Source organism: Apus apus, chromosome 2 (assembly GCF_020740795.1).
Source record: "Apus apus isolate bApuApu2 chromosome 2, bApuApu2.pri.cur, whole genome shotgun sequence".
Lineage (NCBI taxonomy): Eukaryota > Metazoa > Chordata > Aves > Apodiformes > Apodidae > Apus > Apus apus.
The window spans coordinates 102472839-102496178 of NC_067283.1; the positions used below are offsets into that span (position 1 = coordinate 102472839).

Here is a 23340-nt window from a genome sequence, read left to right on the forward strand (position 1 = left end):
GATTTGGATTTAGAACAATCAACACATGGAGCCACAAGGTAAGTTTTGCATACTCTACAGTCTGCTACATTACCTGAATAGCATCCTGAAAGAATGTGCACTATCAAAGAAATTATTGCGTCTGTTTACACAACAAGGCCATGACAAGTCAGGTAGTTAATAGCTAATAGCTAATGAACTCTCTAGATTAATTCAAGGCAGGATTATAGAAGCTTTAGTTTTGGAAAAGAACTTCCTGGGGCTTTCAACCAACACGCCTATAGGACCTTTGTGAGCAGAAAGAAGAGCAGCAAACGTGAAAGACCAACTGACAGGACCTCGTATCTTCCACAGTTTTCCAGATGTTTTTCACTTGAGCACAAAGTGATTTATGTCACTGAGAATACAGCTTTAAATGCCTGTAATTGGGCAGTTGCATCTCAGTGTATTAGTGAGACTGTGATCCTTAAATTCACTGTTGTACAATACCCCAAACATGTGGACTATCTTAGAACACAGAAGAAAGGAGTTTTCTTCTCTCCTCAAGTTCATTTCCTCCCTCTGAAAAGAGAGGTATGGCAATACGTAATTACAGGTTTTTTTAAAACTAAAAATTGTATTAAGCTCCCTTTCCCCTTCAACTTGGAGTGCTTTCTTTTCAAGTGTAAACATAAGCAGTTTTCTTAGTCTCCTCTTACTCTTGATGCTCTCCTCTGGACTCCATTTGTGTACTTTTCTTTAAAGTTCAGTTCCCAAAACTAGACACAATACCCCTGCTGAGGACTCACCAGTGCCAAACAGAATAGCATAATCACTTCATGTCTTTTTGTGTAACAGACTTGCTAACGGCACCCCAGAATGAGTTAACTCATTGTTTGCAGTCCATCAGTACAACAAACAATTTTTCCTGCACTACAAGCAGGTTTTTTTGCATCCTGTATCCTCTCCCATTCCCTTCCCTAGAGACTTTCTGCTTATTCCTGAGAGGCTTCAAGAAGGGGATGACTGGTTGGCGTGTTGGACATAACCATGTTTGACAGACTTAAATGTACAGATCTCGTATTATCAGGATCCTATACCAACTTGTTCTTAATTCTCTGTACTATTAAAAAAGCTGAAAAGTGAAACAGAATTGAACTACTCTCTTTGAAGCGTACTAGTCACAACTGATAGAGGAAATATGAGGAACAGAGGTAGAGGTTTAAAAATGAAAAAAAGCCAATCCAGAAAATATTTGAACAGTAAAAAGATGACTTCTCTAGTAGACACTCCTTACTATTTTTGTTCCTTTAATCATAATCTATAACTCTTTTTCCCACAAACCACAAATGCTGAATCACGTAAGACCTAAATTGACATAAAAGTAACAAAATTCTGCTACTTGCAGCATTTCCCCAAGGGAGATCAAAAAGTTCAAAACATTTTCTCTCAGTGACACACAGCATTAGGAACTGCAAGGGAAAAAAAGAAGTGGCATTTTGGTATTTTTAAACACTTTATTTCTCTAATGAGAAGGGTTCCAAACAATGGTCATCTTCTCTGCTAGATCAGGCAAACCATAATGAACAGTTAAGGAATGATGAGCAGATTTGAAAGCACAAATGTCTTTCGTGGTACTGTAAATATTGCCTCTCCAAAATCAGGCCAGTTTCTTTTTCATGTTAAGATCAAAAATAATGTGTTCTCCTTCTGCAAGGAAGAAGGTATTAGTCACAGTGGGTAATTTTAAAAACACTTCTTCGTGAGGAATATATGGCAGCCTAGCAAATGAGAAGACATATCATTATACATGAAAGAATAAAATATTGAATGCAATGGATTTTCTTAACAAACTAGTCAAAACGTACGACAGATCTGAAAATACCAGAGAAGAACGAGGGTAATTGTCATTAATAGTACCCTTTGGGCTCTGCTAATGTTGCTACCCAGATCTTCTCACATACTCCTCTTACTTCCAACTGTGTCCAAGTTTTCCTGGAATTATAAGATAATCTACTATAATTCTATAAAGATTCAACTCAGTGTCCAAAAAAGCAAACAATGTTAGGAATTATGAGAAAAAAACTAGAGAATGAAAAAGAAAACACAATGCTACTGTATAAATCTGCAACATATTTACACCTTGAATAGCGTGTGCAGTTCTGGTCTCTCATTGTAAACAGGGTCTAGTAAAACTAAACGATACATGGAAGTGCAACAAGAATGAGCAAAGATACAGAACAAGCCCTGAGAGAGAACCAGTTAAATAGACTCTTTATCCAGAAAAGTAAATATTTGGAGGGATATGACATGCAAAGAGAAGGGCAATGTGGAAAAGATGAAGTATTTATAATAGCCAAACCAGGGAAGGAAAAAATAAAATAAAATATTAATTTTTTAAAAAAATTATAAAAATCAATCAATCAAGTGGTACTTGATTGGTACATATAACACATACTCAAACTGCAGAACTCATTGCCATAACAGAAAGCTCCCAAAGGTGAGAGGAAAAAAAAGAAAAAAGAAAGAAAAGAATGGAATTCCTGGAAGAAAAATATACCAAAGTTATTAAACACAGAAATACCACTCCCAGTCAAAAATACCTCAGCCATAAATCTGTGGGGACTAGGACAATCAATGTGGGAAACATTACTATGTGCTTGCTCTGTTCTTAAACTCTTTTTTCCAGTTTCACTGTAAGCCATGGTTAGAGATGAGATTTGGTGCTAAACGAACCCATGATCTGAGCTGGTACAGTTTTCTTATGGTTTTATCAAGCTGTGCAAATCAATTTAAGGTAAATTAGATACCTAAGACCATGTGCATGAAACCTTTCCTTCTACACAGAAAGTTACGCTGGTGCAGCCTACTGTTCATCAAGACTTTTAAAGATATTATTAATAAAAAAAAACACCCCACAGTACGAAAATGAATCACAGTGATTATTGAAAAGACCTACTGTTCACAGCTTAATAGCACCCAGAGAACTGTCACTTATCTGAAAAAGATTTTGCTTATTTCAAGTTTTGTGCCAATCTCTAACCTACACAACTTTTTCCACCCCCAAGAAAATCCATAAAAGTGCTGAACGACCTCCCAGATATAAATTTAACATGGAGAAATTATTTGCTAGCTTTGTTTTTCCATTGAAAGTATTTATGAATTTAATATTCATATCACTGCATAACCGGAAGCTCAGATGCGTGAATGCTGTCCTAGCAGTATATCAGAAGTGCATTTAGGTCCACATATATCCATGCATTCAACTCTTCACAAGATTAGACCCTGGAGAATACAGTTGTTTAGGATGACTTCTGTATTTTTTATGAAATATTTTACTTCTTTCCAGGCTTTCATTCATCAGTGAGAAAAATAAAAATCTGCTCTGTAAAACTGAAGGCCAAGGACAAAATTTAATTCCTTATTTCTTCAAAACAACACTGAAAATCCTCAGAGGTTTGACTGGTTGGCCATCTTCCTCTGCTGATGTGATTTTTAATTAATACAATTATTTTTTTGTTATGATTTCTGACTTATGCATCCTATGACTAACTACCGGTTTTGGTCCACAATATACCCCACACTGCTGTTTGTTTGTTAGCATGTTTACTTTGCTGTTGTTAAAATCTAGAGAGAAATTCAGCAGATAACAATTATTAGAAATGGTAATTCTAGGGGTGGAAAAATAGAAGCTCTACTGTTCAATTAAAAGTATGTTATTCTAAATAGGCAAGGTTGCTGTTCCCGGAAGGAACAGGCAACACTGACATCCTGAGAAGGAAGCAGAAGCTTAAGTTAATGTTAGAGGACACCTGCCTGCCAGAAAGAGTGTTCTCACTCAACCATTTAAGGCTGCTGATCCTTCCATGAAGCCTCACTCTTCTGCAGTACCTGCTAGCAATCTGGTAATTAATGACATGGTTTCAGCAGCAAGTGGAGACCTGAATTCTTCCTCTATCCAATGACAAAACAGAAGTATCCATATATTCATAGCCTAGGGGGTTGTTTTGTTTTGTTTTGTTATTTCTCCTCCGCCTGTTCATTTTGCCTGGGGTTGTGAACTCCTTAAGGCACACAGCCTGCGCCCAAGGCACTCTGGAGCTGACTGACCACTGGGTCCTGCTGCTATTTGTGGCCAGCTGCAGGCAAAGGGTAGTTACTTGTCTGTACAGAGGGAAGTGAGGATACACTTTCCCCTATTTTACTTAACTGTTCTTTGCCTCTTCTTGTTTTCCTACCTGACAGCTCTTAAATTTGATATTATTTAGCTCCTACGACAGAAAGTATGTGGGTGTATGTTAAGAAAAGAATGATCTGCACTGATCTGTCACTTAACATCCTATGGAAGTGAGGGTGGACGTGATCAAAAAGCATTCACCAAACTAAAAGAGGTAAGAGGGCTTGCATATCTTTAGCCTATTTTATCTTGTTAAACAATTTTGCAGTTCAAAACAGAGGGATAATTATTTGCATTAAAATATGCTTAAGTCCTACTGACAGCAATAAGAAAATTGTAACAGAATGAATTGGCAGAAGTGTCAGAAAACGTTTACTTTTCAAAGATTTAAAAGGCAAAGTTCATCTCTAATGTCGACGTAACAGACAAAAATTCCAATATTCTTCTTGCCTAAGGATAAATATCCTTTCAAAACATCCAGCATAGGTTTTTAAAACAAATACTAGTAGATTAATTACAAGAGCACACTTTAAACCAACCAAAATTAATCTACTGATTTAAAGCAAGAAACCATAATCTGCATGCTTCAAGTGACAGCTGGCGTGCTTGCAACCAGAGGTAGCTCTGTTCCAAGAAACTACTGCAAGTGTTTCCAAAGTAAAAGACAATATAAACTTAAAACCATGTTGTACAAATTATATTCTTCTCCTGACTCCTTTTAAAAGAGAAGGTCCTAGAACTTGACTACAATACTTCAGTTGAATCTCTTAACTACAGAAAAGCAAATTAAATGAAATAGGTGGCAGAACAAAACCATAAACATTGTAAGGAAACTTTTAGCAAATAGGCACTGCTGTGCCTTTCATCTGCTTTATCATAAAGAGCATCTTAGATACTCAGGGGGAAAAAAATTGTTCCTAATAGTTTCTTGTTTTCAACTTATTTACTTCATTGTATGCAAGGTAGACATAGAGTGTTTTGTTCACACTGCTTAGCTTGTTCTCTCTATTCCTCAGCTCAGGTTGCTACCTTCTGCAAACAAAATATCCTGTCTGTTGATGCAGACTATACTGACATTAAAAAAAGATAACCTACTGTTGACAGTAAGTACAAGCAATGGATGAAACTATGGAGGTGACGGAAAAAAAACCAAAAATCCCCAAAGGTCTAAGCTGGCAATGCTTGGTAATGTTTCAGAAACGGAAGTTAAAACCTCATCATATGCTGATCAGCTCTTGGGGACAAAGCTCTTGGCTGTTGTGCTGATCAGCACTCAGTTAAAACACTAAATAATGACAATATTATCATTTGAGTCGGTGATATCCTTTGTTCCATAGGTCCTCACTGGCTTCAGTGACAATTTGTATGTAATTGATGAGTTATCCCTTATCTGTACATTTTTATCATGGTCACTGAATTAAAAAAATTTAAGAATTCTCCCTTGCTAGTAAACATGTTACTTCTACAGAGCACTCAAAAATTGCAAAAGCAGTGCATCAACCTGCTATCTTTGGCTGCAGAGATTAAAATAATTAATTGATAATGAGGACAATTGTGAAACATACTGTGCTATGTTTACCTTTTCTCTGGCTGTGATGGAAAATCTGCCCTAATGTAGTTTATAAATAATGACAATTTATTAATTTCACTACCCTACCTCTGAAAACTGCCTCTTGTAGAAGTCTGAAATGTCGTGATCCTTGGACTAATTGGACAGTGTGTCTTCATGAAGAGTGGAGTTACCTTTTTCTGTATTTACATTTACTTTCACTAGAATTCAGTTTGATTTACACATGAGGGAACGAACAAACAAAGTTCTTGCAAGCCTTTTCAGGTGCATGTTGGGTCAATAACTTACATACTAATTTGCAATTAAATCTTCTAGAAATTTTAATGCAACTCAACCTATGTGCTAAAAATTGCAAGATTTTTTTTCCTGTTTCTTGAAGGAAGACTGGAAATCAGGATCATTCTGTTATTCTGGCCAAGCTACTACACCTCTATCAGGCACCCACCTAGTAGTGAGCAACACTGTTCCTTCAGCTGTTTTTCTGAATCTTACTGCTTGGGATGGAGAATGACTGCTGCCACCTGCACATCACAGAACTGCTTTTGGAAGATACCTTAGCAGCAGCCACAAGTTGTTCAGGAACACAAAGCTGCAGCCCCCCTGTGCAGCCACAGTTTAAAATTAAATCAATGTGCTTCACAGACCTATGGCCAGTACAAAGATAATGACAGTACAGGTTTCAACCTATTGCTTCTGCCTTTCTTTAATCTAAATTTAGAGTATTCACTAAAAAGTACCTGATGAAAAAATATTTTCTAAAGCTCGTTAATGATCCTGTAATAAATTTTTAATTCTGTGAGGAAAATCAGTCACTCCTACTTAAAATGATAATTCATGTTATTAGTCTTCCCGTTGCCATCAAATAAAATATCCAAATTTAGATGTAAAAATATTTTTGTCCTTGTAAAGTGTGATAGAAATATATGAAGTTTTCACCTAACATTGTAGAAAAAAAGACAGAATATGACACTTATTATTGTTAATTTACAGTATTTGAGCGGATGCTGGCTTGACTTTCAAGAAACTTCTAAATAGTTTGTATTTATAGGTATAAAGCTTGAAGCAGTATAGTAAATGTCAACAATTTTGGAAACTACTGAAGTAAGTTAAGTTTTAGTTAGCAGTAATAATAAATGATAATATCTTTCCAGTTTCACAGTTAAAGTGTCTGTGTTGTGTGATGGTAATAAGTAAGGCAGGCCGGATAAAGTGTGAACACCACCCTACTATCTGGGAAATCAGATACACAATATAAGATAGCAAACACTAAATTTGGTGCTACTATGATGATGTAATACTGAATGTGACACTGCACTTGATTCATAAGCAGCATTGCTTATCAGACTTTGTCAAATAATTGTCTTTCCAGACTGAAATTAATTATTTTACATTCTAAGCTATGCAAAAAAATATTCTTAAAAAAATGCAAATACATGTGGGAAAGGTAGTCTTTTTCTGATATTTCAAAGTTGAATCTGCTCTTAAAAATATTGAAATAGGGAGACCTAGAAACAAACACACGGAATTAAATACCTGTTTCTTTTATTTTATTTTATTTATTATTTTTTTTCTGATAGAACTTATACTTGTTAACCCTAGATGATTTGTGATTATGCACAGGACTTCCTGTGGCTCCCAATCTCAGTATTTCTGCTGTTAATTTTTGGGGGTCTAAGTAGATCCCAGAGTTCCTGTCCTGGGACACAGACTTAATTATTTACTTATCATTGGTATAAAGTGCTAACAGTTGTGGTTCAGTGAGATTGGAACACAGGGATGAAGAAATATGTTACTACACTTCTATTAAACCGAGCAGTGTTTTACTAAAACAAAAACTTTATTTTTAAGCTTGACCATAAGGAATTCCTTCATCCTAAGGGAAGCACCCCCCTAGCACAAACCTGAGCCTTAGGGAAGATCCATACTTTACATAAACAACTGCAGTTTTAAGCCCTGGTTGTGTTTTCTTTAAAATCAGAGTATTTATTAAAGTATTAAAATAAAGTAATTAAAGAAAATAATGGTTGAATTTCATACTTTTACAGTTCCAGCGCAAATTATCTATTTGAGAAGTTTTGGGATTTCTTGGTTTGATTATTTTTCTTCTTTCTCCCTCCCCACAAAAAAATTGCCCTTTGGTTCGTAGTACAATCCTGGTTCTAGTTTTACATTTTTGAAACTATGCTAACAAAACTACATTTTGTTAACTACAATTAACACAATGACTGATTATTTCTGAAAGCATTACTAGACTGACAGATCCATCAATAGCAAACATATTGCTTGCAGATAATAAGAGTAAAATCAAAATAACACATAACTTTGAAGTATATTCTTGATTTCATGTTTCTAATTTAACTAATCAGAATATTAGGGACTCAGCTCTAGTGAAAACTAAAGCTCAGTTCTGATGAAAATCTAACATGCTTATGCTGCCTCTGTATGCAAAGGGGTATTTCATATGGAAGGAAAGGCATTGCTGGGCATCAACAGAATCTGCTCTTAACATGAAAAGAGCTCAACTTCACTATCTACTGTTAAGTAATAGTCTACAGCATAAAAACAAGTGCTATCACAACAAAGACATTTCATCTGTTACCTAATTGCTGCTTCTCCCTAATATCCACTACTTTTCAATATCATTCCTCTTGACAATTTTAACCTTTGTGTGAAGACTAAGGAGTTGCCAACAACTACATTAGCATTTGCAGTATTTTCAGCTGTCCTCTGACAGCCTTCTTCGTTAGTTTTTCAAATGTTACTAATTCAAGGTAGTAATAATGTTGTTCTACCTATACAATTTAAAAATTACCTAGTCTTCCAGATACTTTCCATATTTGTGAAATAAGAACAAATGAAGAACCACTATTTTAAAAGCTAACATTGATATGACACTGTAGTAATGTTAAATATCACAATCACAGATAATTATAAAAGCTTGTGGCTGATCTTTTTACCCAAAAAGGTAAATGAAGCCCTAAAGTAAAAATCTAGATTGAAAAAAAAATCAAGTGAAGCCAATGGAGTGACAATATTCATGGTATTTTCTCTTCTCTTTTATGCTATTGTCAAGTAAAATGTAGTATATTTTATCAGTCCTAAGAAACATGGAAATACTGCAATTAATTTGAAAATCTAAGAATGTAAAATGCTATTTTGTAATTCCTTTGGCCTAGCTACATCAAGTATGTATTACAGGGAAACTTAACACACCTTGTGGTCAAATAGGATATTAAAGTCACAGCATTAACTGCACAACCCAAACAAGTTTAATCATGTAGGACCTTTGTTTATACTGCTTTTAATCTTTTATTTAAGTATTTATTCAGGATAAAGGTGTTCTACAGCTCAGTGAGCTACTTCACTTAAGCAAGAACTTCCAGTTACTTCAAACATATAGACACACTGTGAAAAGCAGCCATCATCAGGTGTCAACACAAAATCGAATTTGAATACCAGGTCTAATAAAAATTTGAAATGCCTAACAAAAGTCTAGTAACTTCAAATTCTGACCAAAAATACTTTTTTTCTTCTTGTGTCTTTACATTACAAAGTGCTGATTTTTAAGAAGAAAACATGGAGGAAAATTAATCAAATTTAACTCAAATGGCAATATTTGAAAATGCAGAGCAAACCACAGACCAGATTAATCTAAAGCAGTTTCCTTGTCAATGCTGACATGAACATTTCACTTTTTAAAGCTAAATTTAAGAACTTGCCTGATAAAATAGTTTTTTAAAATTAGTTTTAAAACTTCCATTCTAAAATCGGCACAAGGGACTACGTTTGCACAACTCAATTGTTTTATGAAGGTTCAACAAAACACTTTGCCTATCTAAGACATTCTTAGCAAAGGAAAATGAATCTTATGAAAACTCTCCCCACTCCCCCAAACATGGGTGAAGTGTTCACATGTTCTCTATTAAGCAAGTTATTCATGTTCACTGGTAACTGATTCATGTAACCAAACCCTTGACTATATTGGTAGGTAACTGACAACCTGTCATATACCTACACATAACTGGTAAGATGAGCTTGATTCAAGACATGTATTATGAAAAGCAACTTCAATTGATTACATTTTTGAGGAAGACAAATGGTAAATGAATTATGCACCAACCAGCTTTGCTGTGCCCATAAAATTCAAATATTTTAATAAAGACAACTGAATTTGAGCAAACACATGCTTACATAATACACCATGATTTTCCACAGCTACCAGTATAATATGCCTTTAATATGTTCACTCTGATTCACAAAGGACAAAATAAATCCCCATCAATAAGGGATTAAAAGTGGCACAGGTCAACTCCTGTTAACTTTAGCAAATGTCAATCAGCACTTTGTCAAAAATAGTAAAAATACTTTCTGATATAGCGTGCACGCGTTCATTTCAGTTTTAAAGCCCTTCTGCTGATTCCACCCTGGAATACGGAGCTGAGGTAACACCCAAACTCTCAATCAGATGAAAATTTATCTTAATTCCTTTCACGACTTCAAGGAAGAAACTACAGTGGACACTTGCCCTATTAACTTTTATTAACTTTGCGAAAACTTAGCCTTAAACCTTGTGACTTACAGAATTAGACTGTATCAGTCACCCAGGAAATTTTATGGTAAAAATTGTAGAGTCTTTTAATAAAAGTAATGAAAGGCAACATAAAAATTATAAAATAAATCAAGAAACTTTTGATTTTATTTTATATCAACTAGATAAATCACCAAAGTAGCGTAACTAAACTAAATTAATAAATACGTTTTTAAAGTCAGTAGAATTATTGAGGGGGCACTCCACAGACTCTTAAAGTAATGTTACAAGGCTGTAAAGACAAAACAATTTGTTTTAAAATTTGTATCACTACTAAGTAAAAAGTTCTGCTTACATTTTGTGGAGAGCTATGTAATTAAAAAGCCAGCCATGTAATTAAAACGCCAGCCAAACAAACCCCCAAAATACATATCAGAGTCAAAATGTGAATCCCATCCTTACTCTAGTTCTTGGAATTTCAGTCATAAATTGCAATTAATGTATGATTTCACCCACAGGAAATCAGTATCTTCAAATCCACTTATTTTAAAGGACAGTTTTCACAATTAAATGCATATTAGTTAATTTGCATGCAATTTAAGAATGCATATCCAAGCATACTTAATACAACACAAATACATTTAAATTAGTGCCTCATGAGTATTGGCCATACTGTTCCATCAGTGGAATTCTTACATTTCATCAGAGATCTCTCTTTAAAGACTCATGATACAGTGGACTCGTTTCCCCACATTTTGCATGCAATGTAATGAAGCGCACCTTCAACTAAAATACATTGGTTTTACAACAAAGCCTAGATGACTAACATAAGCCAAAAAATAACACATCTGTAATCCATACTGCAACACTAAGGGCCATATCTTTAACAGCTCATTACCATCCATGTCATAAAAAGAACACAAAACGGAACACCTAAAATTGCCTCTTCTCTTATTCCAAGGAAGGGGGGGGGCACCTTTGTCACATTTTACAATGTGCAAAAAATTCACCCCTGAGGCATCACCTAAGTGCTAGTGCCTAAATCAGCATTTTTTTCCTTTAAATCTGTTTGAAAGCACTGATGATAGGACTGCAAGTCCTGAGTGTCTACTCCTCAATAATGTATTGGTTTCTCAGGCTCAGAGGGCCTTATTCCATACACCTGCCATTAATCAGAGAATCAACACTGCGGACTAAAGGATGCGTAACTATCCCATTACTTATTTTTATATTTTGCCTTATCAAAAAACATGAAATGGGTCAAAAGGTATTTCAGCTGGAATAATAATTTTACTTTAAGTTCTCATTGACTTAAACTGGAGTAGAATCAAGCCCTGAAACACAATAGCACTTTTTTTTTTTTTTTCAGTCTCTCTTGCTCACACATTATCCTGGAGAAAAACAACATACTAAACCAACAAAAATACTAAAAAAATACAGGTTCCAAGCCAGATAATACATTTTGCAAATAATAAACCTGTGACTTGAGCAGAGAAGAAAACAGAAGACAACAGATAAAAGTGACACAATAAATAATTTACTTCTAAACCAGCACTAGATTTTTCTTCATTTTTTAAACTTGTAAACAACTTTTTAAAAAAATTATTACTATTATTTTACACTATTTCATATAATGTGATGGTATTAGCAGGAATCCTACTTAATTCAAAAACGTGTTTCTTTTTTTAAAAAAAAAAGCAAAATGGACTTTGAATCAAGATTTCAAATTAATTATTACTTGCTTCACAGTCCACCAGGCTCTATTCTTTTTCCCCTCCAAGAAGAGCAAGCTTTTTCCCCTCTATAACATAACTGTGTCAAGTTTGACCAGATATAGTCACCTTCTTTGAAAAAAGAGAATTTTTGTGAACAGTAACATAAATAAGTATCTCCAGCCCTATGAAAAGTCCACTTCAGCTTCCTTTTACCCAAGAAATTCAGAAAAACAGATGTCACATAAAGAATTGCAAAGGATACATGCCACCATTTAGTTTACCCAAACAAGTAAGTCAAAATTCAAGGAGGAAAAAAAAAGATAAAATGAGCAACAATTGCCTCAGAACTGCAGTACCAGCATAAGACAAATACTTCATGTCAAGCTTGCATTCCATTTACAAAATGAATTTCTCTTTTTCACTAACTTACATCCATCAATTCAGCAAGTATGTAATATGTAGGTGTACCTTGCAGTCGTTTTCTTAACATCTGCATTCTGTGTTAAATTCTAACTGTACAAGATGTCTGATATTTTGTCTTTATCTTGAACCTTGAAAGTGGTAGGTTTACCAGAGGCAAAACCACACACCAGAGAACATGAGTCATATAATAAAGAAATGACTCTTCCCCTTCTCCCCCTTCCACCCTGAAGCTATAATAACTTAAAGACACTCTACTGTAAATGGCTTCTTTGGTAATATTGATAGCATGAACAACTCGCAATCATTTAGTCAATGAATGAAGATTTTTTCAGTCCTTATTGTATCCACAACAAATCGCTGTCAGTATCATTTTAAGGCAAATTCAAAATTGTGCTACTGAAAAATAAAATTCCTTATAATATTTGGAATGTTTCCACAGTTGCTTTCATGACAGGCATAGAATAGAAAATGTTCTGTGCATGGTCCTATAAATAATAATACAAAAGATAATCAAACATAAGATGCCTATGCAAGTTAATCCAAAAGTTCTCCCTCATTTGCCTACAAAAGTGTAGCCCCTATACAGAAATCCTGGATTTTCTAATGCATCCATATCGAACTCATGGCGACATTTACATAAAAGTAACCCACTGCTCATCCCAACTACAATAAATACTCCAGGAAGCAAAACACATTACTTGACCATGGTTTACACAAGTTTCTACTCTCAAGTACAGTAAGTATGGAAAGCACCACTGGGACCACTCTATCCTTTTATTTCCTTTTATATCCTTTTCTGTAAGTACTCGGACTGACATCCTGCATCTAAGTCCATGTAGGGAACCAGCTTTCAACAGTCTTACTTGAAATGTCAATATGTGTAACCGTATCAGAAACACCGAAGAGAAGAACTAAACGCAGAAACAGCAATCACAAACAGCAGCAAATAAATGAGTAACAACAAAACCTTGCACCACTAAAACAGGTGCCACCATCCGAGTCTTGTAAAAGTTAACCCAGTAGTAATGCTGGCATAAGCTCTTCCCATGTCCATCTCACAAAAAGTAAAAAAACCCAACATTTCAGCAAATCAAAGAGAAGTGACGCGGTCCCCCTTGAAGCAGAATAAATCAGTGGTTTCTGTACTTACCTGTGTATAGTCAAAGTCAGAAAGAGGAGCTATACTCTTGATGTAGTCCATTCGAAATTGGTTTTCTGGGTTGGCCAATGGAACAGGGGGTATTAAAGTGCTCATAGCTGAAACTATAGTCTAGAATTGGATAAAACAAAAACAAACACATTAATCTGGATAAATCTAGGATACGGGATCAATAGAAGATAATCCAATCTGATCAGCAAAATGGGATTTCTCTCAGCACAATCTTGGAGAGCACAATCCTCGTCATTTCCAGTACACCCAAGCATTTAAGAACAGTATAAAGTATGTTCTTACCACAATAGCATCTTTAACATTTTTCCGAATATCCAGTATTTTCTGTTTCTTTTCTCTGCATTAAAACAGAAATATTAACACTTTGATTTTTTTCTTCCAAAGCAGTTCAGTCAGTTGCATTTTTTTTTCACTGATCGCTTGTTTATCTGCTCTTCAATCATTACAACATACTAACTGAAAAGAACAGCAAGGCAAATATATTTTCCCCTTATCTCTTTTCTCATATAGTATGAAGAGCAATGCACATTCAGCCCTGATTTTTTTTTTTAAGTCAGACAAGCACAGCCACATCTGCAAAGCCTCCCCTGATGGAACTGTAATTCTTTCCTTCCTACAGCATGCTATAAACATGCTCTAAATTAATAATATGTAGTCGAAGGCCAACAGATATCTAAAATTAACTCTATGGATTAATAATAAATTCTGGCAAAGAGTTCTTCAGAGAGAAAATTATGTAGCCTCAGAAAACAGAACGATTTCTAGCAAACGTGCAAAATTAGTTTCAGTTTTACACTACACCAAATACCGGAAAAACAGCAGCCACTGTCATCCTGAATATGACTTGACATGTATTTTTTTATTACAGACAGATGCAATATTTAGTTATTTGCTTCTATGTAAAAAGTAGTCGCCATGTTGTTGCTACACAGGGGCCTGTCAAGCGCTGCAGTAGCAACAGTGTAAAATACAGTAAAGGGGCCAGAAGGAGAAAATGCAAATATACAATAGCAGTAATTTCCTTATTCTCGCTCCCTTTCCTCCCCTCCCTCCCTCCAAATGCAGTGTCAAGCCACCAGAACACCGGGGATGGGAGAAGAAATTTCCTAGCCTACTGTGTCTTAACCTGTTTCCAACATTTAATGAAAAATAAGTCACAAGATATCAACAATTCTTACTCTGAATTAAATCCATTGACATGTAGGATTCGCATTTGTTTCACAATAGTGCTTTTTCCTGACTCACCAGCCCCTAAAAGAGAAAGAAGGGAGAACATTGTGATACAGGCTTCAGACTACGGGCTTGGGGTGATATATATATATCTTTTTTTTTTTTTTCCCTGAAGGCGACAGCATCTCCCACCTCCGGCAGCGTTTCTGTGTATATGCATCCATGTGGCTCAGGCGCTGAGCTCAATCTGTGGACGTCTCGCATACTGCTCAATACAACAGCCTACATTTTTCGTACCTAAGGCACATCTACAGGCAACCACACACACTCACGCACGGACACCATCGCCCCTCTCCACCGCACCCTGCCACCCCTGCGGGCCGGGGCAGATGCTGGGGCAGATGCCCCCTCCTCTCCCCCCACCTTCCTCTGCCCCCTTCCCCCTTACCCAGCAGAAGCAAGCGGTGTGTCGCTTTATAAGCCAGCCTCTCCTTCTGCAACTGCTTCTCTATTTTTTTGTTGGCTTCTCGCTGCGCTTTCTCATCGATACGCTGATCCTCCGTTTTGCCGTTGCCCAAACACCCCATCGCCGCTGCTCGGGAGGGATGTCAACTCCTCGCCTCGGCGGATTTAGTGCTGACACGGGGACGGCGCGGGGGCTGGGCTGGGGGCTGGGGGCGGGAGGGGGGGGTGAAGGCAGAAGACAGGTCTTTCTATCCGCGCGTCCCTGCGGCGGTTTCTCTCTCCTCTTCTTCCCCCACCCCCGGCTCCGGCTCGTTCACATAAAATGGTCTCTGGCCGCTGACGGATCGCGACGGCGTCGGTTCGCCGGCCGCCAGCAGCGGTGCGGGGCGGCAGAGGTGGCCGCTCCCCGGCGGGGAGGGGGCGGGGGGCAGAAAGCTGTGCGAAAACGCCGAACATGCAACGAGAGGCAGAGGAGGGCTCCTCCTGGAAACCAGCCGGGTGCCGCTCTCCTCTCCTCTCCTCTCCCTCCCTCCCCACCGCGCACACAATCCCTATATTTCTCTGTAGAGGTCTATTTTTGTCTTCCTAACTCAGCACTGCCTCTTTCTGCCAGACCAGGAAACGGCCCGAGCTACCAGCCCCTGCGCGCAGGGAAGCCGAAGGAGAAAGGTAAAAGCCGGACCGAGCTACCTGGATCCTGCGGAGCCGCGGCCAGGCGGCTCGGCGGGGCCCGCGCCTGCCGCCGCCCCCCGCCGCCCCCGGGCCGCCCCGCACCGCTCCCGGCGCCGCCGCTCACCGCAGCGCCTCGGCCTTCGCGCCCCGCCGGCAGCGCTGCCAGGAAAACCTGGATCTGGCATCGCCTCCGCGGGACCTGCAGCCTCCGCCGGGACACGCGGCCTCCGGGCCCGGCCGCCGCCTCCGCCACAGCCCCCCCCGGCTGCCCTGACCGCGGCCTTGCGGCGGGGGAAGGGGACTGCGGCGCCCGGGGAGCCGGGAGGGCTTCCTCGGTCTATCCCCTCTTTCCTGGGCGGCACTGGAAGAGCCTGGCTGCTGCCGGAGTGAGGTTTAGCGCTCCTGGGCTTGAAATCCCAGGTGATGGCTGCCGTCCTGCCTGGCCTCTCCTCTCGGGGAGAAGAGCCGGGGCCGGCGGGGCCAGGAGAGCAGGCAGGGCCTGACAAGGGGGCATCCCGCCCGCTACCCAGTGGGCACGCGTACGCACGCCTGTGCAAAATGCACCAGAACATACGCCCAAACCGTCTGTCGACTTCGTAAGAAACAGTGTCCCTTTCCCTAAGTTGTCACAGCCGCAAGCACAAGGGCAGTTTTTTTCCTTTGGCTGTTCCAAACTGCATCAGCTGAACTAGAAATGGAAACTGCCCATAATATACTACTTTCTAATCCGAAGACGATAACCTGCACACCAATATCCCCACCCCAACAAAGCTCAACAAGAAGCTGTGGGTTTGTTGCTTGCTTTACCTCCATTTTAGGTCCTGAATGGAAACATCAACCCAGATGACATGGCAGGTATTCTTGATTAAAATCTCCTCTCGCCTTGCAAACTGGCTCTTCCCAAACTTCCACTGGACAGGAACCAGCTGCACTACTCCCATGTGACCCCCGATTAACTGAGGCGCAAGAGCACTAAAAGAAGGATGAGTACGAGGCCTTTGAAGTCCCAAAATATTTTCGGCCTTCATCTCAAAAAAACCCCTGCCACAACAAAACCTGATGAGTGAAAAATCAGCATTTTGATAGCTACGTATGTGTGCAAAATCCTGATCCCAGCTAAAACCAAAGAGAAATTTGCCAACAACTTCAATTAGGCAAAATAGACTTTTTATCTAAAAAGTCTTGAGATGCACGTGGCAAAAATAAACAAGATTTTGCAAACAGAAGGATTTAGGTTTTTTTCAATTGCTCTCTCACTCACGTGTGAAGTGCTGGGTGGAGGAAGAGGAACCGGTACTGTACTTTGAGAGCACACCATAGGGAGGTGAAAAGGGCAGGATCCAGAAGAGAAGCAGGTACTGCTCCACCTGCAGTTGGGCAGGAGGAGTCTTCAGGAGACACTATTGAGTTCAAGTGCCAGATGAATGTTTTCATGGTACTGCTTAATATGGAGTCTCCAAGTGGCTTTATTTTCCCCCTGACATGGGGGAGGGGGGAAAGTGTGGGGTATGCAGACACACCACAGGTAAAAACTGACAGGATCTGCCAGGCCAAAATACACATTTTAAAGTGTTACTGAACTGCATTTTATAAAGACAGTCTGCTTTTTCCCTATTTACATTTTCCTGTCTGAAGAGGTGAAAACCTCCTCAGACTCTGGTAGGTTTTGAAGCACAATTCAGTGTGATTGCTGTTTTTGGAGACTGTCAGGCACAGGACGCACGATGAATGGTCTTCACAAAAAGCAGTGCCGTTTGCTCTCCGTTGCAGCCCTAGGAGGGCTCAAAATTGAACAGGCTTGGCTAGAAATCACTAACTGGGCCTGGATTTTCATAGTTCTTCAGTGTCAGAAGCTGTAATTTATGATGTACAAGATGTGTATAGCCGTATTTATTTCTTACGTAAATACCTCAGTTTGGGACTTAAGTCTCTAATCTGGCTAGTGTCAGTCAGTCCTAGAAGTTGAATGTGCATTGCTGCTTCTTCTCTCCTCAGCAGTTTTCTTTCTGTATGTACTAATGTTGGGATTTTAGGTGCAGATTTGTTCCCAGCTTTGAAACGGCTCAGTGCCAATAAATAGGATTTGACAGGATCCCGGTATATCCTGCTTTTACCTTTCTCCAAAAGAGAGAAAGTGCTTCTCATTTCCTCTCTCCCCCTCGAAAAAACCCCATGACCCTTTTGGGTCTCTTCCTCCTGAGAAAAGATCACAGAGTTCAAGAATGACACGCGCAAGCAACCTGTGCCCAGAAAGAACTATTGGCTGTAATTATATTCCCAATCCTCCCTTTGCTTTTCACAAATACAGCACTTATCCTGACAGATTTGAAACTACAAAATCCTAGAAACAATAATAAATACAAGAGAAGCTTTCACTCCCTTTGGACATAGCATTTTTTTTCCAGAGTAAAATCACAGCTGTCACATGCATATGTCTTTTCTGCACACAGATAAACCCCAACTGTGAGCATAATCCAAATACAATCCAACCTGCCTCAGTAAAAGGTTTCAGCAATGCTGCTTTACCAGATCAACTTCTAGTACAAACCCTACATGTGAATAAAACCAAGATCCTGGGCAAAGGAAAGGAAATTCTTTGGGCTCTTCCCCTCTCATCCCAGGCAACAAACATGGTATAATTCTCAAGTCCCTGGTCCTCCTGCAAATGAAGTACTTCCCATTGTATCTGCCCCATAAGATCAGGCAACATATGTATACATATAGATATTTATATGTAGACATATATAAAAATACAAATACACACTGAGTGTGTGTGTGTGCACGCGCAAAAATAAGACTAATCTTCTCCTGCTTCATGCGCAAACTTGGTGTTGGGCCATCATGAAACCAGGTGATAAAAGACAAGCCCTCCTCAAGTGAAACCGCAGACACCTTTATTTCTTGAGTTCCTTTGTGAGTTCCCACCTCAGGCTGCACTGTTTGTGAGCCTCAGGCTGAATGTTGTGTCATTTTGCATGAGGCCATGTTTGCATTCTTGAATGCAAGAGAATGGACAACCCAGCTGAAGCTAAGTTCAGGGAAACAGCCATACCGGGTGGTCACCCCTGCCACAAAGTCAGTCTTGTTTCTCATGCTCATTTTGTTTGGGCTAGAGAGGGATAAAAACCCAGTGAGAATTAATGGGGAGCTCCTACAGACTCAGCTCAAGAGACCTAATTGCTCCTTACTCCTCCATTCCAGAGCAAGATTGATACACAGCTTTTTCTCAGAAAAGTTAGGTAGAAGTGGAGAAAGTTTCTCTACAGAAACCCTGCAGGCCCTTTGCAGCCTAGTGTATGAAATGGCTTTGGTTCTGTTTCTCAAAAAAAGAGCAAATGGAAAGACGGATGTAAACAAAAGCTTAGGGGGGAGCTGAGCAACTGGAAAATAGATTCTTCCTGCTTGCCACTCTTCCTGCCTCAGCTTTCACAGGGGGTTTCTGAACTCTCTGCTGTCAGACTGTCCTCAAGTATGGGAACTGCACTATGTAGGTAATACTGGTGACCTGATCTGCTTCTCCTCTCTGATCTCTCTTTTTCATGTAGCCTGTTGCTGCACATCAGGATATGCAACTCAGTAGTACCCATGTTTTTTACTCCTCCTCATCAAATCATGGTCTGAAAAGAGAAAAATAAATTTATATTTGCATAGATATTCAAGAAAAATAATCCTTCTCTCTGGTAATAAATTCTTGCTAAGTTCGTCTCCCTGCAGATGTCAAATATTAACACAAAAGTACACACTCCCTGGAATGCTACATTTGGATTTTTATAAGATACATGAACCAGGAACCACAAAAATTATGACTGTGACTGCATTCAAAATACCAACTAAGCCTCTAGAAAATACATAGCATATGCTTTGCAGAGAAGTGAGTATCATGCTACAAAACCTAACCTTTATCCCTTTGTGTTTAAACCCACAACCTCAAAAAAGTTATTAAAAGAATTCTGAGAGAAGCTCTTCTGTTTTAAGAAGTGGGGTGGGAGAGATGCCAGAGAAGGTGAGGTATGCATTTTCATGGTGACTGTGGACCTGACCCTGAATTGCCTCCACATCCATGGACTAAGGACAAACTCACTGATGAAGGATAGAGTCAGGCAATTCTCTGAGTGGTTCCCTGGGTCCCTGACCCAGTCTGCTGTCCCCATTCCCATACTATACTCCTTTACTTGGCAGCTGTCACCATGTAACTCACCTGGCAAACTAACTTACCTCTTGTCTGCTCCTCTCCCACAAACCACAACTGGCCCCATCTCTGGAAGGCACAGGCAAGCAGCAAAGGGGAGAAAGCAGGTGAAGTGATATGGTGAAAGACTATGGAATAAAGGTAATAATAGGCTCTGAAGACAAAGAAAGGTTTTCCAGAGAAAAACTGCAGGCAGCAGTCCACAGAAATGAGCACCATTGCCTTCTGCCCCAAGAAAGCATTTGCCAAAGGGAGGATTAGCTCCGAGAAGGAGCCAGATGCTCCTGGGAAGCTTGCATGGAAAAGCATCAGGTGAAAAGCATATTTGCAGTATGATCATGTTAAGTAAAGAGGACAATCATCTTTCATTCAAGCTAGTTAGTCCTTATTCAAATTAGTTACTCCTCCTCTGTCTCCTGCAAGGAAGCAGAGGGAAAGGGGAATTTCTCCTCTGGCCATCCACATCAGCTCAGGGTTTTCATTTAGATCCTTCTTGTTAAGATCATTCACATGTTTATTACTTGTCTTTTCAGACCAGAAATTCCTTTCTATGAAGACAGACTCAGATGGCAGCACTGCACACATGTCCATCTGTCAGTACCAGAGGCAGAAGTTGTTGATTGAAATTAACAAAAATCCAGCAAGGGCTAATTATATATATTATATAAAAATATATAATATATATGGCTAATATAGAAAAAATATATATGGACTATACATATATATGGATTTTAATATTTAAAAGAATAAGTAACCTCATGTCGTTTAAACATACTTACATATCAGAACCAAAAAGCACTGTTAACTAAGTGACAAAGATGCTTCTGCATTAAGAAAATTGACAACCTCTTGTTTGATTAATTTGCATGCCTCCTATGAAATATGTTACATTGTCAGAGAACTAGGAGACACCTTTATGACAGTGTCGCAATTTATCAGGATGTTAATTGGGTGGGCACTCCAAGGACATACCCCGCCCCAAACTGAATAAACAAAGTAATACATTCACATTTTCAGGCAATGGAAAATTAGTGCTAAATAGTTGTTCAGGAGAGTCCTCGAGTTTAAATACATTTAAATAAAGCCAGACAAAACCTGCTAATATCAGCCTCATTTAGAAGTGAATTCATCATTAAATAAAGAAGTAAGCTAGAATTATAGCTGGAGTTGCTACTTTTAAAAATAGAGGGGGAAAATCAATACAGGAGAGGTGTCCTGGATTCTCTGCAACATGCTGACCAACATCTTGCACAGCTGTAACAGCAAACCAAATAATTTATCTATAGTTTATAAAGGGGTTTGTTTGTTGTACAGAATTCTGCATTTAATAGCAAATGTTCAGGTCAACTATCATGATCTCCATATTTGGACAGGAATGAAAAACAGGGAAAAAATATCTTGTGAGACACTGAACATATGTGAGATGTGACTTAACCTCACCTTTAACTCCAAGGCACACACCTCAGCAAAACACAGTCACAGCATGCCTGCCTCCACCCCTCTTCATTAGGCAACATTCTGCTGAGCTAGGTTGTCTCTACATTCACCACAAACTTATCTAAGCCATGATTTACTAACGTTTGTATCACCCCTGTCTTCATATAAATGTTGACATACACGTTAGACTTTTCACTGTTTTTTTACCACCTCTGCTTGAGAAATTAAGTTTTAGCTTTCCCAGCTAATGGTTGATTTTTGAAAAAGTGAATAGTGAAAATGGTAGTCACTGGCATTCAGACTCAAAATTATGCTCTGATTCCTCTTAATGCCTGTTGTAATGGTCAGTGGTGTCCCTCAACAGAAAATTTTTACAAATGAACATGATCCCTGCATACAACTACTTTAATATGAATGGACGGCTTCTGTAACTGCAGTCAGTGAGTGAATATTAAAGCAGTTCCAATTCCCAGAAGCACTGCTAAATTCACAGCAAGTAAGTCCATTTCCTAATCTTATTTAAGGATCCCGACATGTTACTACACAAAAGAGTAATCAGTAAAAATTTGCTTCAGGAAATAATGTTGCCAGGATGTGTGTAGTCTCACACACTCTCACACCCTGATTTATATCAATAGTGTTTATTGCAGAAATACGGCTTTTGCTTGACTGCATGAGTCTGGGCTAGCAAATTCAGATAAAACATCAAAACTTACCAAATAACAAACGACAAAGAGCCTTTTTCTTTATCCATCTATCTCTTCTTAACCTATACATCCGCCTGTAACAAATACTTGTTGAGTCATGTTCAGCTTGGCCTTCTGTGGTTTAGATTTTAAGTTTCCTGTAGGTATTTTTGTGGTGTATGTCTGCAAAGCAGATGATCTTATGGATTAAATAGCTATCACGTGTTTAAGACATCACTTGTTGACCCATGTGGTCCCTTCCAAAATCAGGTTTATGTTGCAAATAAACTCTTATGCTTTCATGACATGACACTTATTTCTCTGGATAGCTAAAATACTAGATATGAAGACTAACCAGATGTATTACTTCTACAGATGACTATTCTGTCTGTGTATCTATCTGGGAGAGGGGAAAACCATTTGTAAAAACACTGTGACCATTTCCTGGGAAATAAGTCTACTTACTCTGTTCTTTTTTTTCTTTTATTCTCTTATTCATACATGCTATTCCCTGCTGGTCTCAAAATTACAGTGGTATTCTGATGGAACATTTACAGAAGGATTTAATGAAATTTAAACATATATGATTTTACTGATCTTAGTTTTACTAGAAAGAAAAAGTTTTTTCCAGCATGCACTGTTTGTGTAACATGGGTTAGATTCTTTGGAGCAAATATTTAATTTATCCTAAGGATCAAGAGTATGGATGAAATCTCACAGGATCATTTAACTTGGGATAAAAGGTGATAAAAACACTGGTGTGTGCATGAAGGAGAAGGGGGAAAGGTTGAAAAGTCCAGAAAACTTGCAGACACTGTGGAACAAGTATCTTAAAAATAATAAATAAGTTACTGAGGAATCCGTATTTTCTCACATACTTTGGGAGAGAAAAAGTGTTTTAAAAATAAAAACGCACAATCTAAGAAAACTTCCTAAAATATGGCAACATTTTCTCTGGGTTTAAGGTTTCAGCTAGATCAACAATGGTGTCGTGTTTCCGTGCCAATCTGCATAATTACAGGTAAATTTTTCTTAAGGACAACCATTCTAGCTTAATGCCTTGCAACCTCTTTGAAATTTTAAATCTTAACTGATGTCCAAATCATGTACTGCAATGCTGCAACGCTGTGCTGAGCTGTTTCTCTGTGTCTGAGGTTAGCAATAGCACTGTCCTGCAAA

At 38.7% G+C, this 23340-nt stretch overlaps 1 protein-coding gene across 4 annotated transcripts in view; it reads right to left on the reverse strand.

Annotated features, from left to right (window-relative positions):
* The window catches only part of GNAL (G protein subunit alpha L), a 195355-nt gene that overhangs the window by 110444 nt on the left and 61571 nt on the right, over window positions 1–23340 (reverse strand). The window contains exons 1-5 of one of the 4 annotated variants that reach the window (XM_051612828.1): window positions 15868–15889; window positions 15161–15383; window positions 14721–14793; window positions 13825–13879; window positions 13522–13641 (exon numbers count right to left, since the gene is read on the reverse strand). In XM_051612828.1, the coding sequence (XP_051468788.1) occupies window positions 13522–13641; window positions 13825–13879; window positions 14721–14793; window positions 15161–15299 (387 nt within the window). In that variant the 5' untranslated portion in view covers window positions 15300–15383; window positions 15868–15889. Of the gene's footprint in view, window positions 1–13521; window positions 13642–13824; window positions 13880–14720; window positions 14794–15160; window positions 15834–15867; window positions 15890–23340 lie in introns of those variants that run through there. The other 3 variants (XM_051612829.1, XM_051612827.1, XM_051612826.1) reach the window with 3 other exon arrangements.